General features: G+C 43.5%; 1 protein-coding gene across 2 annotated transcripts in view; it reads left to right on the top strand.

The window, feature by feature from the left end:
- PPP3CA (protein phosphatase 3 catalytic subunit alpha) overlaps window positions 1-24,068 on the top strand; it is a 250,139-nt gene that overhangs the window by 87,173 nt on the left and 138,898 nt on the right. For both annotated transcript variants that reach the window (XM_068136820.1, XM_068136821.1), the window contains exon 2: window positions 14,768-14,968. In XM_068136820.1, the coding sequence (XP_067992921.1) occupies window positions 14,768-14,968 (201 nt within the window). The remainder of the gene's footprint in view (window positions 1-14,767; window positions 14,969-24,068) is intronic.

The following is a 24,068-nucleotide window of genomic DNA, read 5'->3' as shown; positions in this document are numbered from 1 at the left end:
ATAAATAGGCTTTGGAGATGAGAGCAAGGCAGAGTTTCCATGCAGGAGCTGTGTGGTGTAAATGCCGGTAGAGAGGGGCCGTGAAAACCAAACAAAAATACCAGGGCTGATTCACAGCCACGCTGCTTTAGATTAATGCCAGTGTCACTGGGTTTGACTTAAGTTTTATTTAGACATCAAGAGCAGGCTGAACCCCATTTCAAAGCTCAGTGTGATCCGCTAATGCTGGATTAGAAAGGGCATTTGTTTAATGGCATTACAGTAGCGCAACGTGGTGATGGCTGTGGTCATAATCGTTAGTATTGATCCATGTGAACTGTAGTAACATCACAAGAAAATTAGTTCTTTAAGCATGTTGGAAGAAGAACAAGCTATTATTGGGAATCAGCTCATGCAATATACTGGAGGAGTTTCAATTCTTTTTGTTGGGAGCAAAAGGCACCATCACTTACAGGGCCCATGGAGGGCTTCCATACCCTTTGCCTTTCTGAAAATGAAGGGCTGAAATTCTCTCTTTGAATGCGTTAGTTTGAACTGGGGTGTTTGTTTGAACTGGCAAGCCATATCTCCAGTGTCAGGCAACATACAAAACAAATGGTGCTGAGCTTGATTAAAGTTCAGATCTGGCAGAAGACAGTCATTTAAGCTCTCTTTGGGTAGTTAGTAAAGAACGTGGAGGTTTGGGGCTGTATGTGTGTTTTTTGTGTGGTGGTGGTTTGCTGTTGAGGCTGTGTTGTGTAGTTTTGTTGGCTTAGGTGTTTTACTTGTTAATATGACTTCCTGTAGCATGATGTATGGATCCCTAAATCCTCATCTATACAAAGCCAAATCAAACTCTGCAGATTGTTGCTCTCCAGCTGTTAAGCTGCAGAAGAATACAAAATGGTGTAGTTGATTGGATGGTGTTGGGTGATAGGTTGGACCCGATCTCAAAGGTCTGCTCTGTTCTGCTCGACCAAATCAAACCTTTCCATGGTCCTGTTTTTCCAGGTATATGGCCTGATCCCTAAACAAGAAAGGGCTGTTACTGGATCAGTCATAGGTATAACTTGCCACAAATTAATTTTTTGTATATAATCAGTTACTTTTTTGTTTCAAGCTTTTTCCTGTATTTCCAGTGTATCAATTACAGCTGAACAAGCAGAATTCAGTTTTAGTGTAATTCAGACATGTTTTGTACACTCATGTGTGGAGCTTGGTCAGTTCCTCATACAGCATCAACCAAATACGAGTCAGTGTAGATTCGCTTGTGCAGAGGTATGTTGATTGAAAACTTCTATCAAAGGCAAAAATGGTACTAAAAGAAGCAAGGCTGTTCAGGAGCAAAATGAAAATAAGAAAAAACCCACCTTCAACTGCTGGTTCCAACTACTTTTTAAGGTTAATTTGGCTCCTGCTGCACTTAGTTCATACATGTATTTATAGTTGTAAGGCTTTGGTCTTTAATTTATACAGCTGTGGCCTTTTCTGACTGATTTATGAAGTGCTGGTATGGATCTACTACCCACTTCATGTCTCATGAGCAGGAAAATAATAAACCAGATTAACATTGACAGATCAGCATGATTTTTTTATTTAGTTCACATGGAATAGTTCAGACATTAATGCTTGAAGTGTTCTTCACATCCTGATATTTATTGGCTTAGGTAAGGTGTTTGGGTTTTTTGTTTGTTCATTTCCCCCAAGGTTTGGTTTAAAAAGAGAAGTAGAAATTAATTGGAAAACTTGCAAGCAGCATCTTTGAATCATGTAAGTCCTTTGCTCAGCACGAGTAGCTTAGAGCCAGGAAGAGACAGGAGGTTAAGTACTGGGCTCTGTCAGTGTCCCTGTCCCTTTGTCTTTACCCTGTGGGCTCTTTGGGCAGCCATACAGATTGCTGGATGCCAAAAGGTCCTAAATGTAAAATGTAAGACTTTTTTTGTTGAAGGATTACTTTGTGACAGTACCCAGAATTTTGATTTCCTCTGCCTAGTGAATACCTTCTTGACTCTTGTAACACCAAGAGGTGAGCTGATGTTTCTTGTTCCAGGAAGCAACTGCCATTTAAGCAGAGCACCCTCTGTAATGTAATCTATAGGCAGTGTTAGAGCATCTGCAAGCACGATACTTTACCTGCACTTCCTCAGCTTTTCATTCTAGAGCTGATTTTAACTAATTGGTGTGGCTAATGCCAGACTGTGCACAGTGGTCAATTTTTGGAAGCTAAATCTTTGTTGTGTTTAAACCTTGTCCTGGTGGAGCAGCTTTGAAAGGATGTTTGCAGATTCTTGCATGTCACTAGAGAGTTTGGAATAGCTTATTTCTGACCAGACTTGGTAACGCTGCTCTGTTGTGCCCAAAAGGTGTGACAGGGTGTTAACTGACTTCAATTTCTAGGTGAGGAATTGTCTGCAGTGCACCTTTTAGCTGGGCTGCCAGGTAAGAAACTGAAATTTCATAGTGTCAACAGACTGAACTAGGTGGAGCCAGAAAGTCAGAAGAAAACAGTGCTATAAATCTGGATTGACACCTGGAGGACACTCAGGATTATTTTTTTATTATTTTTTTTTTTTCCAACAGCTGAAATAGTTTCACAGAATCCCAGAAATAATCAGGTTGGAAAAGACACTTGGGATCACCAAGTCCAACCCAGAATCCTACTCTACAAGGTTCACCCCTAAACCATATCCCCAAGCAGCACATCCAAACAACCTTTAAACACATCGAGGGTTAGTGACTCAACCACCTCCCTGGGCAGCACATTCCAGTGCCTGACCTCTCTTTCATTTGAGAAGTTTTTCCTAATGTCCAGCCTAAACCTACCCAGTCACACCTTGAGGCCATTCCCTCTTGTTCTATCACTAATCACCTGTGAGAAGAGACCCGCACCAGCCTCTCTACAACATCCTTTCAGGTAGTTGTGGAGAGCAATGTGATCTCCCCTCAGCCTCCTCTTCTTCAAACTAAAGAGCCCCAGCTCCTTCAGTCACTCTTCATCAGATCTATTCTCTTCTGTTTTCACAGTGATCACTTCCTACTTACTTCCAATTAGGAACAAAAGTGAAGTCCTACTGGAGACAAGAAACTGTCCATCACTCCAGTATTTTGGGGGATGATGATTCCTTATCTAAGTCTGGGAAGACCTTTGGTATTTTCCATTGTTCCCTCCCGACTTTGTTTTCTCCAAATGAATTGCTCCTATAAAGGAATTTAAACTCTGCATAATTATTGTTCTCTGTTCCAAAAGCTAATAAAAACAAAGCTCAACACTATGCAGTTGGAGGCCTATGGAAAAACCTGGGTGTAACACACCAAGTAGAAAAACAAACTTTGCTGACGAGGCCAGGAAGCTATGATCACATTTTCCAGTTTTAACTGTATGTGTTGGTCTTAACTGGGAATGTTTCCTGTTAAATAGAGAGGAAAAATTCAGTTTTACTTCACAGTTGGTTTTTTCATACGTAGGCTGTGGACAGGAGTGGATAACAAATGTCAAAGATTCGTACTTATGAGCTCAAACACAGGGAAGGGATATTTTTGTAGTGTTTAATAGGGCTGTGTGTTGCTTTGTGCTCTACAAGACTGATCAAATTTGTTTATTCCAGTAGTTAGCCAAAGGATGCTCTGGGAAAGTTTGTTAGTAAATAGCCACATACCCTACAATTTAATGTTTCAAACAGACCCATTACTTTGAATGAGGAGGCTCTTCTTTCATCTAAGTCTTTTAAAGTAGATTGGATGTTAGGAAGAAACTCTTCACTGTGAGGGTGGTGAGGCACTGGAACAAGTTGCCCAGGGAGGTGGTGGAATCCCCATCCCTGAAAGTTTTGAAGGCCAGGCTGGATGTGGCTCTGAGCAACCTGCTGTAGTGTGAGGTGTCCCTGCCCATGGCAGAGGGGTTGGAACCAGATGATCCTTGAGGTCCCTTCCAACCAGATGATCCTTGAGGGTCCCTTCCAACCCTGATGAGTCTATGATTCTGTAAGTGCACCTGTCCTCTTCCACTTTCCAAACTGTATCTCTTCCTAGGTCCTCTTACATGTCTGTTGCTTGTAAATTTGTTTTGGAAAAGTTTTAACATTGTTGTTGCTGATTGATAATGGTTGAAGATTAGAGTTAGATTTAGCTGGTTACAGTGATCCAGTGTTTTGTGTGTTGTTTGAATTTCTTATAGAAGTGTTCAGAGTGGTTGAGATAAGGTACAGGACAGTCAGTTCACCAGAGGAAAGCATCAAACTGGCAAGGGAAACTTGTGTCTGTATCTAGGCTTTTGTGTGGTTTATTACTCTTACTACTCTTTGCAGGGGCTTGTAGTGATAGGATGAGGGCAATGGCATTAAACTGGAAGAGGGGAGGTTTAGACTGGATATTAGGAAGAAATTCTTTACAGTGAAGATGGTGAGACACTGGAGTGGGTTGCCCAGGGAGTTTGTGGATGCTCCCTCCCTTGAAGTGTTCAAGGCCAGTTTGCATGAGGCAACCTAATCTAGTGGGAGGTGTCCCTGCCCATGGCAGAGGGGTTGGAACTAAATTACTTTTAAGCTCCCTTCCACCCCAAACCATTCTGTGATTCATTTGAACCCAGAGGAAGAATACTCCCCTATAGAAATTCATGCATATTCTTTTATGTAAATTCTTCTTCAGGGTTCTTAAGGTTTCCTGTGGCAAATATAGAGAACATCAAATCCTACATTGATGATGTTTGGGTTTTGGTTTGTTTTGTGTTGCTGTGAGGTTTTTTTTTCTTTTTATTTCCTTTCTTGGTGTGTATTTGTGTTTGGTTGCTTGGTTTGCTTGGGATTTGTTTTGTTTATGGGTTTTGTGTATGTGTGGTGTCACTGAAAGTGGCCATAGATGCTTATGGTTGTTCTTGCCAAGTGTAAATTGACCTAAGTTTATAAGGAGATCATCTATGCTTTTTTGAGGAGTTGAAGCAAAGTGTTGCAACAAATACATACTTTTCCTACTGTTAGGCACTGTGTGTTAAAATACCATAGCAATTCCTGATGTGTTACAAGGTCTGTGGTGACAGGTTGGACTTGATGATCTTTGAGGTCTCTTCCAACCTTGGTGATTCTGTGTTGTGAATGGGTAATTCTGTGACCTTTAATCCTCTGAGAACAAATAACTTTGTTGGAAAGACACTGTTAGCAATTAAGATTTGAGGACACTGAAATAGGATTATCTCATGTATTTGGTTTGTGGTTGCATCAGAGCAGAGCCTGTGGTGGAGACTGTAGTGAGGCAGGCTGTGCCTCTGCAGCCATGGAGTTAATTGAACTGATTTCCCCAAGTTGAGTCTGTCTTACCTGTGGCAGGAATAGGTGGGTGATCCCTCCCTGCCCTGATCTTAACCCATGAGCCTTTGTTATTTTTGGTACCCTGTCAAGTTGAGGAGAGGGGGTGATAGGGCAGCTTGGTGGGCACATGGCATCCAACCAGGGTCAGTCCACCCTACAGCAACTGGGTAACATGACAAAAATGACAACATTTCAGCTCCAGTTCTGTGGCTCCAAGTTAATGATGGCTTTCAGTGCCCTTCCTCTTTGCTGCGCCACTCATCAGTTTGCAAAAAGATCTCTGTATGCTTGCTGAAGTGGAGGTAGCTGGGACAAGATTATCCTGTCAAAAATGTATCTGCATCATTGAGAGGTAAGGAAATAGCTCCTGGCACAATGTGCAGTCCTGGCTTTGCAGCTGCTCAGCTGCCACCTTCTCTGCTGAAGTAACAAGGTGCTACAGAGGGAGACTTCCTCTTTCCTTTGCAAGCTTGAGCTCAAATCCTGCAAAAGTGCTTTCTGTAAAGAGTTTGCTTCCCTTAGGTATTGCAGAGCTATGCTACATAGGGATTATTTGCAGTGTGCTGGAGTAGGTTGCCTTACAAGTGAAGGGTTGGAACATGCTGATTCCAAGGCCATCTCAAGTATCTTATCAAGAAACAACTTGCATCAAGAGAAGCATAGCCAGCAGTTTGAGGGAGGTGATTTCCCCCCCTCTACTCTTTGGTGGGATCCCACCTGGAGTACTGTGTCCATTTCTGGAGCCTCTAGTACAAGAAGGATCTGGAGGTGCTGGAATGTGTCCAGAGAAGGGCCACGAGGATGATTGGAGTGCTGGAGCTCCAATGCTATGGAGACAGACTCGAGAGTTGGGGCTGTTCAGTCTGGAGTAGAGAAAGCTCTGAGGAGACCTTATTGTGGCCTTCCAGTATATGAAGGGGGCTACAAGAAAGCTGGGGAGGGACTCTTCAGGGTGTCAGGTAGTGATAGGACTAGGGGGAATGGAGCAAAACTAGAATTGGGTAGATTCAGATTGGATGTTAGGAAGAAGCTCTTCCCCATGAGGGTGGTGAGACACTGGAACAGGTTGCCCAGGGAAGTGGTAGAAGCCTCATCCCTGGAGGTTTTAAAGGCCAGGCTGGATGTGGCTCTGCCCATGGCATGGGGGTGGAACTAGATGGTTCTTGAGGTCACTTCCATCCCTGCCAATTCTGTGATTCTATATTTTGGGGGCACTGTGTGATCGACACAGCCCTTCCTTCTGCAAACCCCTTTCTAGTGTAACTTCTGTCTATACTTGGGTGAGCTTCTCTGGGACAATTCCATCTTTGTTGTTGTGTTTTCCACTTAGGATTGAAATGTCAGAAGGCACTAAAAGGAGTCATGAGAGCTGTGATATTTGATGAAGTGTCTTTGGTTATTCTCTTTTCATTTAATTTTATTTCAGGCCTTCACATTTCAAAGCATTGCACTAGCAAGGCTTCTCTCAGTCTTTTGTGAATCTCAGTCCTTTGTGAAGCAGTTTCCTTGCCAACCTGTAGCTCCGTCTGGTGATGACACCAGGGACTAGAATCGGTTAGTGCCTTCAAGAGCAGTTAAGCAGCTCTGGTGTGGTGGGATTTACTTCCCCTAGCTCTTTGAGAAAGATGTTCACCCATCTTATGTGAAAAAAAATCAGTGATCTTGGGTAAATACTGACTGGTTTTATCACAGCTGAATGCCAAATCTATGGATAATGTGGTGGGTTGTTTTTTTCTGGATTGTAGGTGTTACTGCCTGCTCATGAGTAGCATTTTCTCTGCTGTCCAAGGAATTAATTTTGCTTTTCTCTCTAAATTTGATATGTTTAGGCTTTGTTGAGGAAGGACCCTCTTGTCTGCTCCTGATTTGGTTTACAGGTGCTGTTGCTCTAAGGTAGCCTATTGCTGTCTACAACTACCTGAAGGGAGGTTGTAGCCAAGTGGGAGTTGGTCTCTTGTCCCAGGCAACCAGCACCAGAACAAGAGGACACAGTCTCAAGCTGCACCAGGGGAGGTTTAGGCTGGATGTCAGGAAGAAGCTCTTCATAGAAGAGTGATTGCCCATTGGAATGGGCTGCCCAGGGAGGTGGTAGAGTCACCATCACTGGAGATGTTTAGGAAGAGACTGGATGGGGTGCTTGGTGCCATGGTTTGGTTGATTAGATAGTGTTGGATGATAGGTTGGACTCGATTTCAAAGGTCTCTTCCAACCTGGTTAATTCTAACCCATCTCCTCTCTGATGGATGTTTCATGCAGTATTGACCAGCAGTGGAACCCTCAGCTCTCTGTGATGCAACATACCTTGTTTTTGAGTGACACTGATTTAATTATGCCTTTAAGCAAACGCAGCTATGAGCACTTCTGATTACACTGCAAGAACTTCTTGGCCATGGGGAAAAAAGTAATGCTAAATTCCTGTAGGAGTCTTCATCGTTTCTTAGTGGTTTAGGTTTATTTTCCAAATTTTAATGTCCAACACTTTCAACATCCAATGAGCAGATCTAGTTTAAAAAAGAATAAAACCAAAAAAATCCTCAAATACACCATGTTTTAAAATGGCAGGTGGGATCTTGATCTTTTCAAAAGGACTTGATGATCTTTGAGGTCTCTTCCAACCTTGGTGATACTGTGAAAGTGGTTGCTAATTCCAGTGATGCTTCAGAGTCAGGAGTAGCTTCCAGGCAGGCTTTACATCATGTACACCTACCCTAAAGACAGTAGCTGATGTAGAATGAAACCTGATAGCTTTTCTTAGAAACCATCAGAACACAAATTCCACTTTCAGTTTCACTGAGGAAATTTTGGGTTGAGTCTTATGCTGTTACATAGCAGGGTGTGTATATATATGTGTGTGTGTGTATATATTTATAAACCAGGTAGAAGTATACTAACCAGGTAGAGATATACTAAAATTCAACTGGACAAAGAACTGGTAAGAACTTGCACCTGTTAGGAATGCTATAGTACAGATTTTTTTATATGGAAAGGTGATTTTGTTTTCTAAGTAACTCTTTCTTCTGTATACTATTAAAAAACAGCAAACAGCAAAACCAAACAGACAAAACCTGCTAAGACAAAAAAAAAGTCGCTAGGTTAAAAAAGCTCCAGTGTGTTCAACTGGTGAATAACTTCTGCATGGAGGTGAAGGCATTGTCCTTGTGCCACCTGAGGAAATCTGTGGAGGGGGATGTGAGAACTTCATGTCTTGCATGGCTGAGAATTTTTGGCAGCACCCTTTGCCGTTCCTGCCATTCTGGTGAGCCCTGTGCTGCCTGGGAGGTTTTGCTCTGTTCCCTTTAGCTGCTGTGCATGTCAGCAATTCAGCTTCTTGTTCGTGTGTGTCATCTGAATTGGGTAGTGTTCTTAAAGAATATATCTATGTTGTGATGAACAAAGAAAGGCCAAGCAATACTCCTTCAGCTAATTAAGGGTATAGTAGACAGTGTTCTGGAGATATGTATATCTATCTCCATTATTCTTTCCCTTTTGGTTCATGGTAACCCTGTATGCCAGAAATTTGTCCACAGCTGTACAGGAACATGCTCACAATTACCTTGTGTTAAACTATTGCCATTAGGTCAAAAAGTTCACCTTCAGTTGCTTATACTGAACCGTAGCTGTGGTCATACACATCATGATGCAGGAATGCAGAGCTCTCAATGAAATAGTAGCTTAATCCAGTCTGGATGATGTTATTGTTCAGCAGGAGTGCCCAAGAATATGCTGTGTCTTGAACCACATTGTAAAATGAGGGTCTGACCTTCAAGTCTGAATGTTGTAATTAAGTGGATGTAAGAAAGTAAAGCTGCAGTGACCTGGCTCCTGTTTGCACATGTGGAGTGTCAGCCTGTTTAATAAGCTATGCTGTAGCCACTGCTGTAGTGCAGATGTTGCTTAACATAGAGAATAGCAAATTGCCCTCAGACAAATGCAGTGCATTGGGTTGTTGAGATACTGACAGTGTTGCCGGTGTGTTCAGTCTTGAGAAGACTGAGAGGGAATCTCATCCATGTCTCCAAATATCTGAAGGGTGGGTGTCAAGCGGCGGGGCCCTAGATCTTTTTGGTGGTGCACATTAATAAGACAAGGGACAGTGGATACAAACTTGAACACAGAAGGTTTCACCCCAACATGATGAGAAACTTCTTTACAGTGAGGGTGAGAGCCCTGGAACAGGCTGCCCAGAGAGGTTGTGGAGTCTCCCTCTCTGGAGATTTCAAAACCCATCTGGATGCCTTCCTGTGTGGACTACCTTAGGTGATCCTGCTTTTGGTGAGGGGGGTTGGACTCAATGATCTCTGGAGTTCCCTTCCAACCTCTAATGTTCTGTGATTCTGTTTTTCCCTACAAAAGAGTAAAGCCTTTCATTTTCTGTAACAGTATGGGGTGCTATAGATATAGAATTTAGAATAATTTAGAATAAACCAAACCAGGTTGGAAGAGACCTTCAAGATCATCGTGTCCAACCCATCAACCAATCCAACCCAACCAAACAGCTAACCCATGGCACCAGGCACCCCATCAAGTCTCCTCCTGAACACCTCCAATGACGGCGACTCCACCACCTCCCTGGGCAGCCCATTCCAATGGGCAATCACTCTCTCTGTAAAACTTCCTCCTGACCTCCAGCCTGAACCTCCCCTGGCGCAGCCTGAGACTGTGTCCTCTTGTTCTGGTGCTGGTTGCATGGGAGAAGAGACCAACATCCACCTGTCTACAACCTCCCTTCAGGTAGTTGTAGAGAGTGATAAGGTCACCCCTGAGTCTCCTCTTCTCCAGGCTGAGCAACCCCAGCTCCCTCAGTCTTTCCTCATAGGGCTTGTGTTCCAAACCCCTCACCAACTTTGTTGCCCTTCTCTGGACTCGTTCCAGCAAGTCAACCTCCTTCCTAAACTGAGGGGCCCAGAGCTGGACACAGTACTCGAGGTGTGGCCTAACCAGTGCAGTGTACAGGGGCAGAATGACCTCCCTGCTCCTGCTGGCCACACTGTTCCTGATGCAGGCCAGGATGCCATTGGCCCTCTTGGCTGCCTGGGCACACTGCAGGCTCATGTTCAGCCTACCATCAACCAGTACCCCCAGGTCCCTCTCTGCCTGGCTGCTCTCCAGCCACTCTGACCCCAGCCTGTAGCTCTGCATGGGGTTGTTGTGGCCAATGTGCAGAACCCGGCACTTGGATGTGTTCAATCTCCTGCCCTTGGCCTCTGTCCAGCCTGTCAAGGTCCCTCTGCAGAGCCTCTCTACCCTCCAGCAGATCAACTCCTGCCCCCAGCTTGGTGTCATCAGCAAATTTACTGCTGATGGACTCAATGCCCTCATCCAGATCATCAATAAAGATGTTAAAGAGCACAGGGCCCAGCACTGATCCTTGGGGCACACCACTTTTATATATCTATATCTATATCTATATCTATCTATCTATCTATCTATCTATCTATCTATCTATATATATATATATATGACGTCATCATAGAATCAGCAAGGTTGGAAGAGACCTCAAAGATCATCCAGTCCAACCTGTCACCTAAGACCTCATCACTACTAAACCATGGCACCAAGTGCCACGTCCGGTCCCCTCTTGAGCACCTCCAGGGAAGACGACTTCACCACCTCCCTGGGCAGCACATTCCAATGACCAATGACTCTCTCCATGAAGAACTTTCTCCTCACCTCGAGCCTAAACTTCCCCTGGTGCAGCTTGAGACTGTGTCCTCTTGTTCTGGTGCTGGTTGCCTGAGAGAAGAGACCAGCCCCCCACCTGGCTACAACCTCCCGTCAGGTAGTTGTAGACAGCAATGAGGTCTCCCCTGAGCCTCCTCTTCTGCAGGCTAAACTGGCAAGCATTACAGCAGGAGATAATTTGCAAGGAAAATGAATACTGGTGAAAGAGGTTTGTTGGTTGTTTTTTTTTTCTTGTGGGCAGCCTCCTCTGCGAGTATTCATTTAGTGCACAGCATCACTTAGAAATAAATAATTTGTAAACAAAATAATTCTTGCTTTGCCACATGCTTGTGTTTTATTTATGTGTGCACACATGGTCCACTCTAATCAAGCAGAGCCCTTTATGGCTTATTTATTTGCTCTAGAGAGGCTGCTTAATATTTGAAAGAAGCAGGAATGATGTCTCTGACCTTTGCAGAGGCTGTGTTAACAGTAAGATGGGGTTTGCAGAAGCCTGCAAGAGCAGTAGAATAGCAGGTTGATCTTTTTCTCCATTTGCTGGAACATGCTCAAGAGACCTGAAAGCATAACAAAAAGAAAAGAAGGAAAAACCCAAACAGCCAGACGCACAGAATCACCAAGGTTGGAAGAGACCTCAAAGGTCATCAAGTCCAACCTGCCACCCAGTACCTCATGACTAAACCACGGCACCAAGTGCCACGTCCAATCCCCTCTTGAACACCTCCAGGGACGGTGACTCCACCACCTCCCACAAACCCCAGCAGTAAGTGGTTAAAGAGTATTTTCTTGTGTTTTCAGACCTCAAGAGGGTGCTGCTGACAGGGTGAGGGAAAGGGTTAAAAACTTTTTCTTTGCTATTTTGTTGTGGTCCCTGTTTTACTACCAAACCAGCAGGGTAGCATTTCAAGTAGTGAATACTCTGTTTGTTGTTAGGGTGGGTTTTTGTTGCTTGGGTTGTTGGGGGTTTTAATTTTGTTCTTGTTTGGAGTATTTTTTTGGTTGGGTGGTGGTTGTTGTTTGGTTTGGTTGCTTTGGAGGTTTTTTTCCCTTTCACTTTTTTGTTTCATCTTTTATTTTTTTCTGGTTGGTTGGGTTTTGTGTTGGTTTTGATTTTTTTTTCTTTTAAATGCCACTAAAAGGAATTAAGTGTCAAGGGTGGTGGAGTCCTGTCCAGATGTGAAGCTTGACAGAGCATGGGTAAACATGCATGACTTCTTTGTGTGGTTATATTGTAGGGAAAATTAAACTTTCTAAAAATATGTATAGTATGCACAGGCAAATTTTATTGGCTCTCTCTCTTTTAAAGCCTTTGCTTAATATAGATTCCCATCTCTTCATACATCTCCTCAGCCTGTGCTGTGGTGAGGAGCTCAGTGCTTGCAGTCAGCTCACCACTCTTTCCTCCTGTGCCTCTCCCTGATGGGTTCTCATGGCTCCGTGCTCTTTGCAGGTTTGCATGTTTTATGCACAGCTCCTGTCTGGTGAGGACCTTGATTTTGTTTCTGATAAGCACAAAATCCATGGGAGAGAAAAAGCTGTTTGTTGCAAGTGTTAATGGCATAGGTTTAGAAAAAACAGAGAATCAAAAAACAAGTATGAAGAAGCTGATAGATACCTGTGCATTTGGATGGTACCACTGCTATGTATGAAGCTATGGAAATTAAGTGTGTGTTGTATTTAGAAAAGCTTTTTGGTTGAGATAGGCATTTGTGAGTGATACCAGTGATTTTTAGCTGACTTCCACATGAACACAATCACTTCTTACATTGTTCTGCTGGGGAACCTTTGCATATGTGTACATACAAAATGGGGCTTCAGTGTATTGCCAAAACTCGCATCCATTAGCTCTCTTGAGACTGTTTCAGTAAATGGAACTGCTGGAGCTGGGGCAGCAGAAATGGGAAGAAAAAGAAAGCATTTTCTGAAGTTGTTTGTGCTTAAAATATTGGTGGAAAACAAGTGCCCAAAGTGAAATTGTTCATTATGTTTGCTGTTACTTCTGGTAGTGTGTGTGAAGAGTTCTCATCCTGGACTTCAGATGTATGTGGTTTGTGGGCTGTTTTTGATGTACACTGATTGTGAAGTGAGAAGAAAATTGAAGCTAGCAGTGATAGGGGATAACAGGATAGAGAGCCACTGTTAGGATTTCCTGTCTCATGAGGTGGCAGAGGTGCTGGTAAGACACTCTGCAGGAGACAAGGCCCTTTGGCAGCGACAGGATGCACTTCAAATATGGCCACCTGAGGCCAGCCCTGCAGCCACCTCCCCTCTCTGCTCAGAGCTCCCAGATAACCTGACCCTCCCACAGCTGTGGCAGGGATCATTGGTACAATTGCCCTGTGGCTGGCATTGGCAGGCCTAATGCCACAACTGAACTGTGAGGCAAAGGGGGTTAAGCTGGGATAATGCTCCAGCCTCATCCTGTCAGCTGATGACATCATCTCCAAGCCTTCTCACTCCAGCTGGCTGCAGGGGAATGAGAGCAGGAGCATGTGAAATTTGCAGCGCTCCTCAGACCTTAGGTGATGGCAGCACAGAGCTCAGGACTCGATGCCCTGTTACTAGGGCAACCTGCCTGTTTGTTAATCTGTTTCCAACTTCACTTTGATACCTCCTCTGCCATGCCTTGGCTGGAGTGGTCTGTTTGGCACTTGGGCATGCTTTGATGGGTTTCAAATGTATCTTGTGTAGCTACCTATTACTTAAACAAGGAAGACATCTTCCATCACCCTACTCCAAGCTGTTAGAGAGGGGCCTGTCTTGGATTTTAGCATTTTAATTGGCATGCATCTATGCATGTCCATGCATGTAAATTGAATATTGATCTTGTCTGTGCACTTTGTGTGCTTACTGGAAGGGAGCATTACATCATCCCTGGAAATGTGTAAGACCAGGCTGCATGAGGCTTTGAGCCAACCTGGTCTAGTGGAGGGTATCCCTGTCCATGGCAGGGCTGTTGGAAATAGATGTTCTTCCAGGTCCCTTCCAACTCAAGCCATTCTATTACTCTGTGATTGATGGAGCATCTCTGCTACAAGGACAGGCTGAGGGAGCTGGGGGTGTTCAGCCTGGAGAAGAGGAGGCTCCAGGGAGACCTAATAGCAGCCTGCCAGTACCTGAAGGGGACGTACAGGAAGGATGGAGAGAGACTGTTTACAAAGGCCTGCAGTGACAGGACGAGGGACAATGGCTTTGATCTGGAGAAGAGTAGATTTAGATTGGATGTTAGGAACAAGTTCTTCACTGTGATGGTGATGGAACACTGGAGCAGGTTGCCCAGGGGGGTGGTTGGGGCCCCATCCCTGGAGATATTCAAAGTGAGGCTCAACAAGACCCTGGGCACCCTGATCTAGTTGAAGGTGTCCCTGCTGACTGTGGGGAGGTTGGACTAGATGACCTTTGGGAGATCCCTTCTGGCCTGGACCATTCTGTGATTCTCTAGTGCTACTAGAGCAGTTTAAACTCTATACCCTCCTTTCCCTGATACTCCTGTGCATTCTGGGGGGCTTGTTTGTAAATGTGGCCTACTTTTTCCTCTCCACTTCTCATAAGTGTGAAGCGGTTGTTCTTGTATGTGTGAATAAAGTAGCCTAAGGAATCCATGGGCTTTAATGGTGTCTTTGATGAGCTATGTACAATTTAAACCCCAAATTAGGAAAGGCAGTAGAAAATCCATCTTGATGCTGTTTTGCAGCAGAGATGTCTCTTAAAACGTGTCATTATCAGTAATAGAGGCTTTGCTGTGAAAAAAGGTGGTGAGCAGATATTTATGTTGTGTTTTGGTTTTGTGTTTTTTCCCTGCTCAGCTGTCCCATTTCCTCCAAGTCACCGGCTCACAGCTAAGGAAGTGTTCGATAACGATGGAAAACCTCGTGTGGATATCCTAAAGGCACACCTTATGAAGGAAGGGAGGCTGGAAGAGAGCGTTGCTTTGAGAATAATAACAGAGGGGGCTTCAATTCTCCGCCAGGAAAAGAATTTGCTGGACATAGATGCACCAGTCACAGGTGAGTGTGGAGTTGTGGTGCTGGAGGGGGTACTTACTGGGTTGGGCTGCGTTAAGGAATGCATTGGCGTCTGCAGCTTCCGAAGGAGCTGAAAGGCAACTTGTGAATCATTCCTTCTCTCCAGTACCCAGTTCTCTCTTTGTCTGCTGCCACCAGGGTAATGGAGGCCATCAAGCAGCTGGTAAATTAGTGGAAAGGAGCACATTTGCTGAGCCCCTTTCTATTTCTGAGGCAGGGAACATTGTAAGTCCTTAGGGGAATAACTTTCCTAAACTTCAAAAGTTATCTGGCCTGTTGTACCAGGTATAAATTCCATAATTAAAGTGGAATCAAATTTATCATAGATCTATTTTATCATAGTAGCACTAATCAGACAGCATTGGGCTCTGAAAGAGTAGTGTCAGAGTAGAGGGAAATGCTAGTTAAAGAAGGAAAATAATGAGTGCAGGGGAAAAAAAAAATAAATCAGCAGAATCCCAGTTTGTGTTGCCCAGGGGATTAATGAATTGTGCTGGTTGCAGAACCCATCCTGCCCTTGACTATCAAATGCTACTACCCACTCATTAATCCTCAGGAAATGCTTTTTACGTAGAATTTCCTTCTCTAATTGTCTCCTGCCTCTGACTGCATTCTGAGTATACAAATGCATTTGCTTGCTTTAATGTGCCTGCTCCCTTGTTCTGTTGTCGTTACTGGATATGAAACCATTTTTGACAAGAAATCAATCTCTGACATAGAAAATCAGCTGTTGGGCAAAAGAGAATTCTAACTAGCTTAAACTATCTATGAACCCAAACACTAAAACTTGGTTTAAGAAATTGGGTCCTTTATATTCACATATGTTTCTGGAGAGCCCTGACAAAGGTAAGGTAAATACATTCATCTGCTGCAGAAGGCTTTACCAGTCCTTATTATTAATACCGGCTGCATTCACAGAACCTACATAAAAGTAGCAAAAACTTCATTTTCAGGAAATCTTCTGTGAAACTGAAGAGTACAATGCCTGGACTGTGATGCACAAATAATTGAAGCTTGTCATTGTAAAAATGACATCCAAATGGGGACCGTAGCTTGCCCTGTATCACCTTTTGTGTAATGATGAGCTTGTCGTGCTGACAGACAATTCTGACAGAAGAGATGTCAATCGTGTTGCAGCTCCTGAGTGAGAAATGGAAATGGGATGAATAAAAAGATCCCCGAAGTAGACTGGCAATAAAGTTCTACAGACCAAATCTTTGACACTTCAGGATAAATGGAAGAAGTCATAAAGGTGCAATACTGTTGTCCATAAATGAGTAGCAGACATGCTGAAGTTCTACTGTTCTGTGGGTTTTTGTCTTTCTCTTTTTTTCCTTTGTGTTGTGTTTTTAAACTCATTGAGAGATATAGACTGTAGGAGGAAGAGAGTGGTGTGTTGTGTACCAATTGATTTTCTTAAGTCCATGTTTAATGTTGACTCTCTTTTTAATTTCTCTCTTCAATATTTCTCTTGTTCTTCAATGGTTTTGAAGGTATGAGAATTCTTCTGAATTATGTTTTGGAAATGAATCTCCTGAAGGTTACCCCATTGTATAAGGCCGGTATAATTGAAGTCTTTGATTCCTTTTTTGTCACTTGAGCTTACATCTTGCTTTGTTCCTGCTTTTGAAATCCTTCTCCTGTAGTGATTGTGATACTGCAACATTCTTCAGGGCAGCTGGTAGCTAGCATAGGAAAGTTGGGATCCTCATGCTTGTTAGCGAGGTAGCTGAGAAGTGCTAATGTTCTGTATGAACAAACATGAAAGCTGGAGCTGTGACAGTGGTTATCAAAAGAAAAGAGATAAATAAGTTGTGAGGGGGAGGTTGGGAGAGCTTGTGAGGCATGTTTTTTGTGGGCCCTGACAATTTTCTTTTGTATGAGTAGTATGACAGCAGGTGACTGGATAAAGAGAATATCTATTGACCGATGATCTGGTGGAAGTGCAAGGTACACAGGCAAGCAGGAAATACTTATGGAGTAGAGGAAGGCTTTTTTTTCTTTTTTCAAATGCATGGAAGAACAAACAGTGGAGGAAAAAACACCCTAAGTTTTAGATTTTTGGGGTGTTTTTACATGGTGAGCAGTCTCGTTGAAGAGTGACAGTCATTAATCATTAATACGAGGTCCTTTGTGGGAGATGCATTCATCTTTTAGAAACATATTCCTGTAGCTGCTTAATGAGATGGTGATGATAAAAAAGGAGAGAGATAGAAGAGCATGACTGCTGAAGGAAGCACTATAGTAATAACACTATTAGTTATTACACTTGAAAAATGTTAGAGAACATGAACAGCTTTTTCTTACAGCCTTGTGCAGTCATCCCGCACTTTGAAATGTCCTTTTTAAGGGGTGATGTAATTGTCCACCGAAAAAATACTCAGTGTTGTGTTTATAAGCTCAGTCAAACTAAATTTGGTACACAGAAGACCTTAACTTGAGGGGGAGAAGATAATTTGTATAATGGGGGGAAGGAATGCAAAGAGCCTTACTGTAGAATGAGCAATCCCATTATTTTGCCTTTACAACTTCCTCTGTGGTTAGCTGGAAGCAGCAGCAATGTGGTTGTCTTTTGGAGCTAATAGGTTTCATTTTCAAGTTTGGCAAGTTTATATGCCTTCTGAAATATGAATGAGGAATTCATTTGCGACCTTAGCTCAGATCCTTTCCTTTTGCTACACACAGAATGTACATGCGTGTAGAGTCGGCTACAGTTCTGGCTTCCGACCAAGGTGAATTGTCCTGCAGTAGTTACACAGGGCTGCTTTTCACTGAATATGAATCTGAACAAAGCCTGAACTAAGAGGAAACTCCCAAGTCCTCTGCTGTCAGGAGTCTTCTTTCATCCGGCACATGTTGAGGCAACTTTGTCTTGACTTGTGAAAGTGAGTTGGGAAAAATGGAAATAACCAAGCCAAAAAAACAAGTGAGTGTGTTGAGGGGAAGGCTGAAAGTGGGGATGAAAAGGGGTGACAGGGGCTGCTTAGCAGAGACTGGCCACTTGAGTTGAAGACAAGAATATGTAATAAAGGTGGGGAGAACAGGAAATGGCCACGAAGTTGAGTCACAGGCTGACAGAGGATGGCTGAACAGGCACAGTAGGAAGATGAGCAAGAAGCTGACAGAGTATTGGGACTAGCTGGGCAAGGCATGTGGTCTGGGAGGTTAAAGGATGCATGGTGGAGTGGGCTTGACTGCAGGGTGCAGAAGCAGTTACCAGCACAGGCCTGTTTCATGACTCTCTGCGGTGTGAGGCTGGCACAAGGTTTTTTTGATTCATCTGGGTTTCCAGTGTGGGAAAGAAACAAGCCAGGCACCCTGGGCAACCAGGATGCTTTCTGGTTGCCTGCAGCACCATGGGGAACGTCTATGTTAAGATTCACCCACCAGCCAATGGACAGACAGCAAGGGGAATGGGAACCACTTTCCAGAGAGAGATTGTTCCTGACTTCATCTAGATGCTCCTTTCATGGAGGCGTGTGGTCTTCAGGGTCAGAGTGGCTGGAGAGCAGCCAGTCAACAAAGGACCTGGAGGTACTGGTTGACAGTAGGATGAACATGATCCAGCAGTGTGCCCAGGTGTCCAAGAAGGCAAATGGCATCCTGGCCTGCATCAGGAATAATGTGGCCAGCAGGAGCAGGGAAGTCATTGTGCCCCTGTACTCAGCACTGGTTAGGCCACACCTTGAGTCCTGTGTCCAGTTCTGGGCCCCTCAGTTTAGGAAAGATGTTGGGTTGCTGGAATGTGTCCTGAGAAGGGCAACAAAGCTGGGGAGGGGTTTGGAACACAAGCCCTATGAGGAGAGGCTGAGGGAGCTGGAGTTGCTTAGCCTGAAGAAGAGGAGGCTCAGGGGAGACCTTGCTCTCTCCAGCTCCCTGAATGGAGGTTGTAGCCAGGAGGGAGTTGGTCTCTTCTCCCAGGCAACCAGCAACAGAACAAGAGGACACAGTCTCAAGCTGCACCAGGGGTGGTTTAGGTTGGATGTTAGGAAGATAGATTGCCCATTGGAATGTGCTGCCCAAGGAGGTGGTGGATTCACCATCCTTGGGAGTGTTGAAAAAGAGACTGGGTGAGGCACCTGGTGCCGTGGTTTAGTTGATTAGATGGTGTTGGGTGATAGGTTGGACTTGATGATCTCAAAGACCTTTTCCAATCTGGTTAATTCTGTATTCTGTTTAATGAGGTTGATCTGGGAGCTGTTCAGAAGGAAGATGTCTCTATGACAGGCTTAGAATTTCCAGTCTGGTTTTATATTCGTAACAGTACAATGGCACATTGAGAAATTGGCTCTTTTTTGTCTTGTGTTTGTGTGAAGTTTGGTGTTTGTTTAGGTTTTTTGTATATTTGGGTTGGTTGTTGTTTGGTTTTGGTTTGATTTTTTTTTTCCCCTGATGGCTAAAGAGGTGTGTCTGTGAGCCTCCCTGTTGGCAATATGTGCACTCCAAAGAACAGTTGGGGAATGCCAGATTTCAAATTGCCTGGGTAGCTTTATGGGACCTTATTGTATAGGTTCGTTCTGGGCAAGTGACGTACCCTTTGCATGATGACAGGTTAATTACCTGCTTGTTTTTATGGGCTCTCATCTCCAGACTAAAATCTGCTGTTCCTAAGTACTGAACACTCTTAACTGCATGCCAAGCATGTGTCCCTTGGACTTAGAATCATAGAATCAGTCAGGGTTGGAAGGGACCACAAGGATCACCTAGTTCCAACCCCCCTGCTATGGGCAGGGACACCTCACACTAGATCAGGCTGGCCAGACTTTTGTGCTTCTGCCCAGTCTGTAAAATGCCATTTGAAGTGATGAGATACTGCTATACTAAGTGGTGTTGAAAGTCTGTGAGCAAGCTGATTGTGCTGTCTTCAGAGTAAGGTCTGTGGAAGTTTTGTAACTAAAGCATATTTCACACATGTGAAGAGAATGCGGTGTAAGGGTTGATGGGTATGGCTCATTCTGTCATTTGCATGGAAAAGAGCAGAAAGTGACTAAATAATTGAGGACTTCCTCTCTTGCATACACATTTTCTGTTGTACTGGAAACCTTAGTTCTGTCACTTTCTAAATATGGGGCTCTTGGTTTTGCCAACATTTGTGATGTTAGCTTTAATTACTAGGTGTATGATTTATTGACATTAATGGGCCTCAGTTCACTGGTCCTCTTCAAAGCAACCAAACCTGCTCTTTTGGAATGTGGTAATCTGATGATGATCTTACAGGTTTTTTCAACCAAAACAAGTCCAGTATTCTATATACCTTAAATACCTGAATTGTTGGTAATGGTTGTGTTGTAGTGAGCATGCTGAGAGTTTTTGCAGCTTGAACTCTAAACTGATGGAAAGGGAGAGGTTGTAGACATCCAGAGTCAGCCTGCATGGGAACAACTGCAGCAATTCTGGTGACCTTTGGAAACCTTTTGGTGCATTCTATGTTCATAAAAGCTATAGATGGAAAGTCCTTTCCTGCCATCATGATCTTTGAGGCTTCCAGATATTCCCTGGATATATTATTCCATAGAATGGTAGGACTTCCTGGGTCTGATCATTTCCTCATGTTCTGAATCCATTTTTCTTTTGTCCAGTTTCTGTCATTTGATAGCATAAAGTAATGCTAGTAAGTTGCTAGTGCTGTGCAAGTCTAAACTTTGAAAAAACCCTGAGTCTGTAGCTGATCTGATCGATGCTGAGGCAAGCTAATAAAAGTGTTTATGCCCATGCTAGAGTAAAAAAGGCAATAATGTTTGAAATAGCATTGTCCTGTAGCACACATGTAAATGATCTGATACAGCCTGTGCCAGTATCTCACCACACTCATAGTAAAGACCTCCTTCCTAATGTCCAATCTAAATTTGCTCTTCTCTAGTACAAAATCACTGACTCTTCTCCTGTTGCTACATGCCCTGGTAAACAGCTTTCTTGTATGCCCCTTTCAAGTACTGAAAGTCCACTATAAGTTCTCACCAGAGCTTTCTCTAGGCTGTACAGCCCTAACTCTTGAGCCTGTCCTCATAGGAAAGGTGCTCTAGCCTCCTGATCATTTCCTTGGCCCTCCTCTGGACCTGCTCTATCAGGTACGTGTCCTTCTTGTGCCCCACTGTACTGTACAGTGCACAGTACTGTAAGATCTGTCAGTGCTAACATAACATCAAAGTTTGTCTGAAACTAACATTGTAGTACAAGCAATTTTAGTTAACGTTTCTCTTATTTCCCACTTAAGTAATTGAGTTTATCTCTCAACCTAATGTACTGTGATGACTGTGGAGGAAATTACTGAATTTCCAAGACACTGGCATAACTAAAATGTTCACTTGTGTTTTGAAAAAAGCATTTGCATGATCAAATGGATCACCCTGAGTGGTTGGTGTCCTCAGAGTCCCAAGATTAAAAGCTTTAATGCTGGTTTGAAGTTTGGATGCCTGCAACTTCATAGGGTTAAATGTTAAATAGAATTATTCCTTTCCCTTCATTGCAATAATTAAATCCTTAAAGTTACCTTTAAAAAAGCTTTTATGACATTGTGATGCTAAGGGTGAGTGAGTGCTGCTTGTCTTCCCTCCCAACAGTGCACTGCTTACACTTTGTATCTCAGTGAAGTAGTGATATCTGTCAGTTGTGAATAACTTCTTTAATCATTGTGAAAGCATGCTGGTATTTATGTTTTTTTTCATTTTACCTTGAAAATGCCTGAGGCATCCAAATACCAGCAAGGTTCTGTGTTACACTGGTATGTGTTTCCTGTGTGAACCAGTACCCCTTCAGAAGAGGACACCTTTCAGCCAGTTATTCTCATTCTCAGAAGAAATTGCCTGCAGTTCATTCTCCTTCATCAGAGAAAAATAAACTTTGTTAGTTAGCGTTGGTTTGACATAAACTTTGACTTGTTTCTTTCTTAGCAGCAATTCACAATCCCCTTTGCACAAATAATGTAACCTTTCAACAGAACAGCTTAAAATGATGGAAAAGCAGGAAAGGGAAAGTACCATTGACTCTTGCCTACAATCATAGAACAGCCAGGATTGGAAGGGACCTCAAGGATCATCCACTTCCAACCCCCATGCCATGGGCACATTCTGTGAGGCTGCTCAGAGCCACATCCAGCCTGGCCTTAAAAACCTCCAGGGATGAGGCTTCCACCACCTCCCTGGGCAGCCTGTTCCAGTGTCTCACCACCCTCATGGTGAAGAATTTCTTCCTAACATCCATTCTGAATCTACTCATTTCTAGTTTTGTTACATTCCCTGTAGTCTTATCACTACATGACACCCTAAAAAGTCCCTCCCCAGCTTTCTTGTAGGCCTCCTTAAGGTACTGGCAGGCCACAATAAGGTCTCCTCAGAGCCTTCTCTTCTCCAGACTGAATAGCCCCAACTCTCTGTCTGTCTCCATAGGCTCCAGCCCTCTGATCATCCTCATGGTACTCCAGGGTTTTTTTTGCCTGATTGTGTCAGGCAGATGTATTCTCTGCCTTAACTGATTAATTTTTATGGATAAATATTTGCCATAGGTTTTTTTTACCATGACAGTCTTTTCTCTATGCATGCATGAGCACAGCTTGCTGTTGCAACAGTTATTTCTCTTTACATGTCCCAGCTGAATGTTATTAAAACAGAGAACCTGCATGTTAAACACCTGTTAAAAATAATTTATGATGTAAGCATCCTGTTGAACAACTTAAAGTGTTCTTGATTGGATCCTTTAATTGGATTGCTGATTAAAACTGACACTGCTCCAGCACTTTTGCATGCTTTATTGAGAATTCATAATACATTAAATCACTTGTGGCTTAAAAACTGAGACTTCCAAAAGAAGATGAAGATGTAAGGCTGTGTGTATTCAAATTTTTTTTGATCTGTTCCTTCCCTAAATGCATCTGGTGGTTTCAGATATAGATTGAAAAATGCCTGCCTGCATCCCTGGTAGAACAAAGTGATTACGTCTTGCAGCTTAATTGAGCTGCGTCAGACATTAGCATCTGACATCTTGGCAGAGCTGATGTTTTCTAGTAGCAGCTGCTTAAATCTATCATTATTGCCAAGGCAATGGCTACTACAGACTGTATTCTTTACAACTGTCTCACTTGTTCTTGTAAATAATCCATGTAGGGTGTATTTTTGGAGCAAAAAAAAATCATAGTCAAACAAGGCAGAGTGAAATCGTGGAATCTGAGATACTCTTCACATATGCAGCCTAATTCCATGCTGGGAAATGAAGGATCACACAATCACAGAACATTAGGGGCTAAAAGGGACCTCAAAGGATCATCAAGTCCAACCCCCCTGCCTGAGCAGGATCACCTGTATCAGATCACACAGGAACATATCCAGACAGGTTTTGAATACCTCCAGAGAGAGAAACTCCACAACTCCCCTGGACAGCCTGTTCCAGTGTTTTGTCACCTTCATAGTGAAAAAAATTCTTCCTCATGTTTCATGTTTCCATGGAATTTCCTATACCTCAACTTCCACCCATTGTCCCTTGTCCTGTCATTGGGCATCACTGAGCAGAGCCTGAATCCAGCCTCTTGGCACTCACCCTTTATGAATGAGGTAATCTCTCAGTCTTGTCCTCTCAAAGCTAAAGAACCCCATCTCCCTCTGTCTCTTCTTGTATGGAAGACATTCCATTCCCTTAATCACTTTTGTGGGTCTGTGATGGACTCTTTCAAGCAGTTCCCTGAGGTCCTTTTTGAACTGAGGATCCCGGAACTCAGTGTTCCAGATGTGCCCTCACCAGGGCAGAGGAGAGGGGGAGGAGAACCTCCCTTGACCTACTAACCACTGCCCTTCTAATCCACCGCAGAATAATGTTGGCCTTTTTGGCCGTAAGAGCGCATTGCTGGATCGAATACGTGTTGAGCTTCAAGTCAGCACCTAAGTTGTATTGATTAAAAAACAACCAGGAGCAAAAACACAAAATCAGTTGCTTACAAATACCTAAGTCTTTAGGACTTTGCACTTAACCATTTTTTATTTAGCACGTGACTGGTGCTTCACCATGTAGATACTGACAGTACAGTGTGGAATGTTAGGATTTCTTCGAGGGCTATCCCAAGAAGAGGTAGTACATCACAGCAGTGGTGTTTATT

This window comes from Melanerpes formicivorus, unplaced genomic scaffold, assembly GCF_026170545.1.
Source record: "Melanerpes formicivorus ecotype bairdi unplaced genomic scaffold, bMelFor1.0.p_v2 SCAF_4, whole genome shotgun sequence".
NCBI lineage: Eukaryota > Metazoa > Chordata > Aves > Piciformes > Picidae > Melanerpes > Melanerpes formicivorus.
The sequence above is the reverse complement of the archived record's forward strand: the minus strand, read 5'-3'. Positions and strand labels throughout refer to the sequence as shown.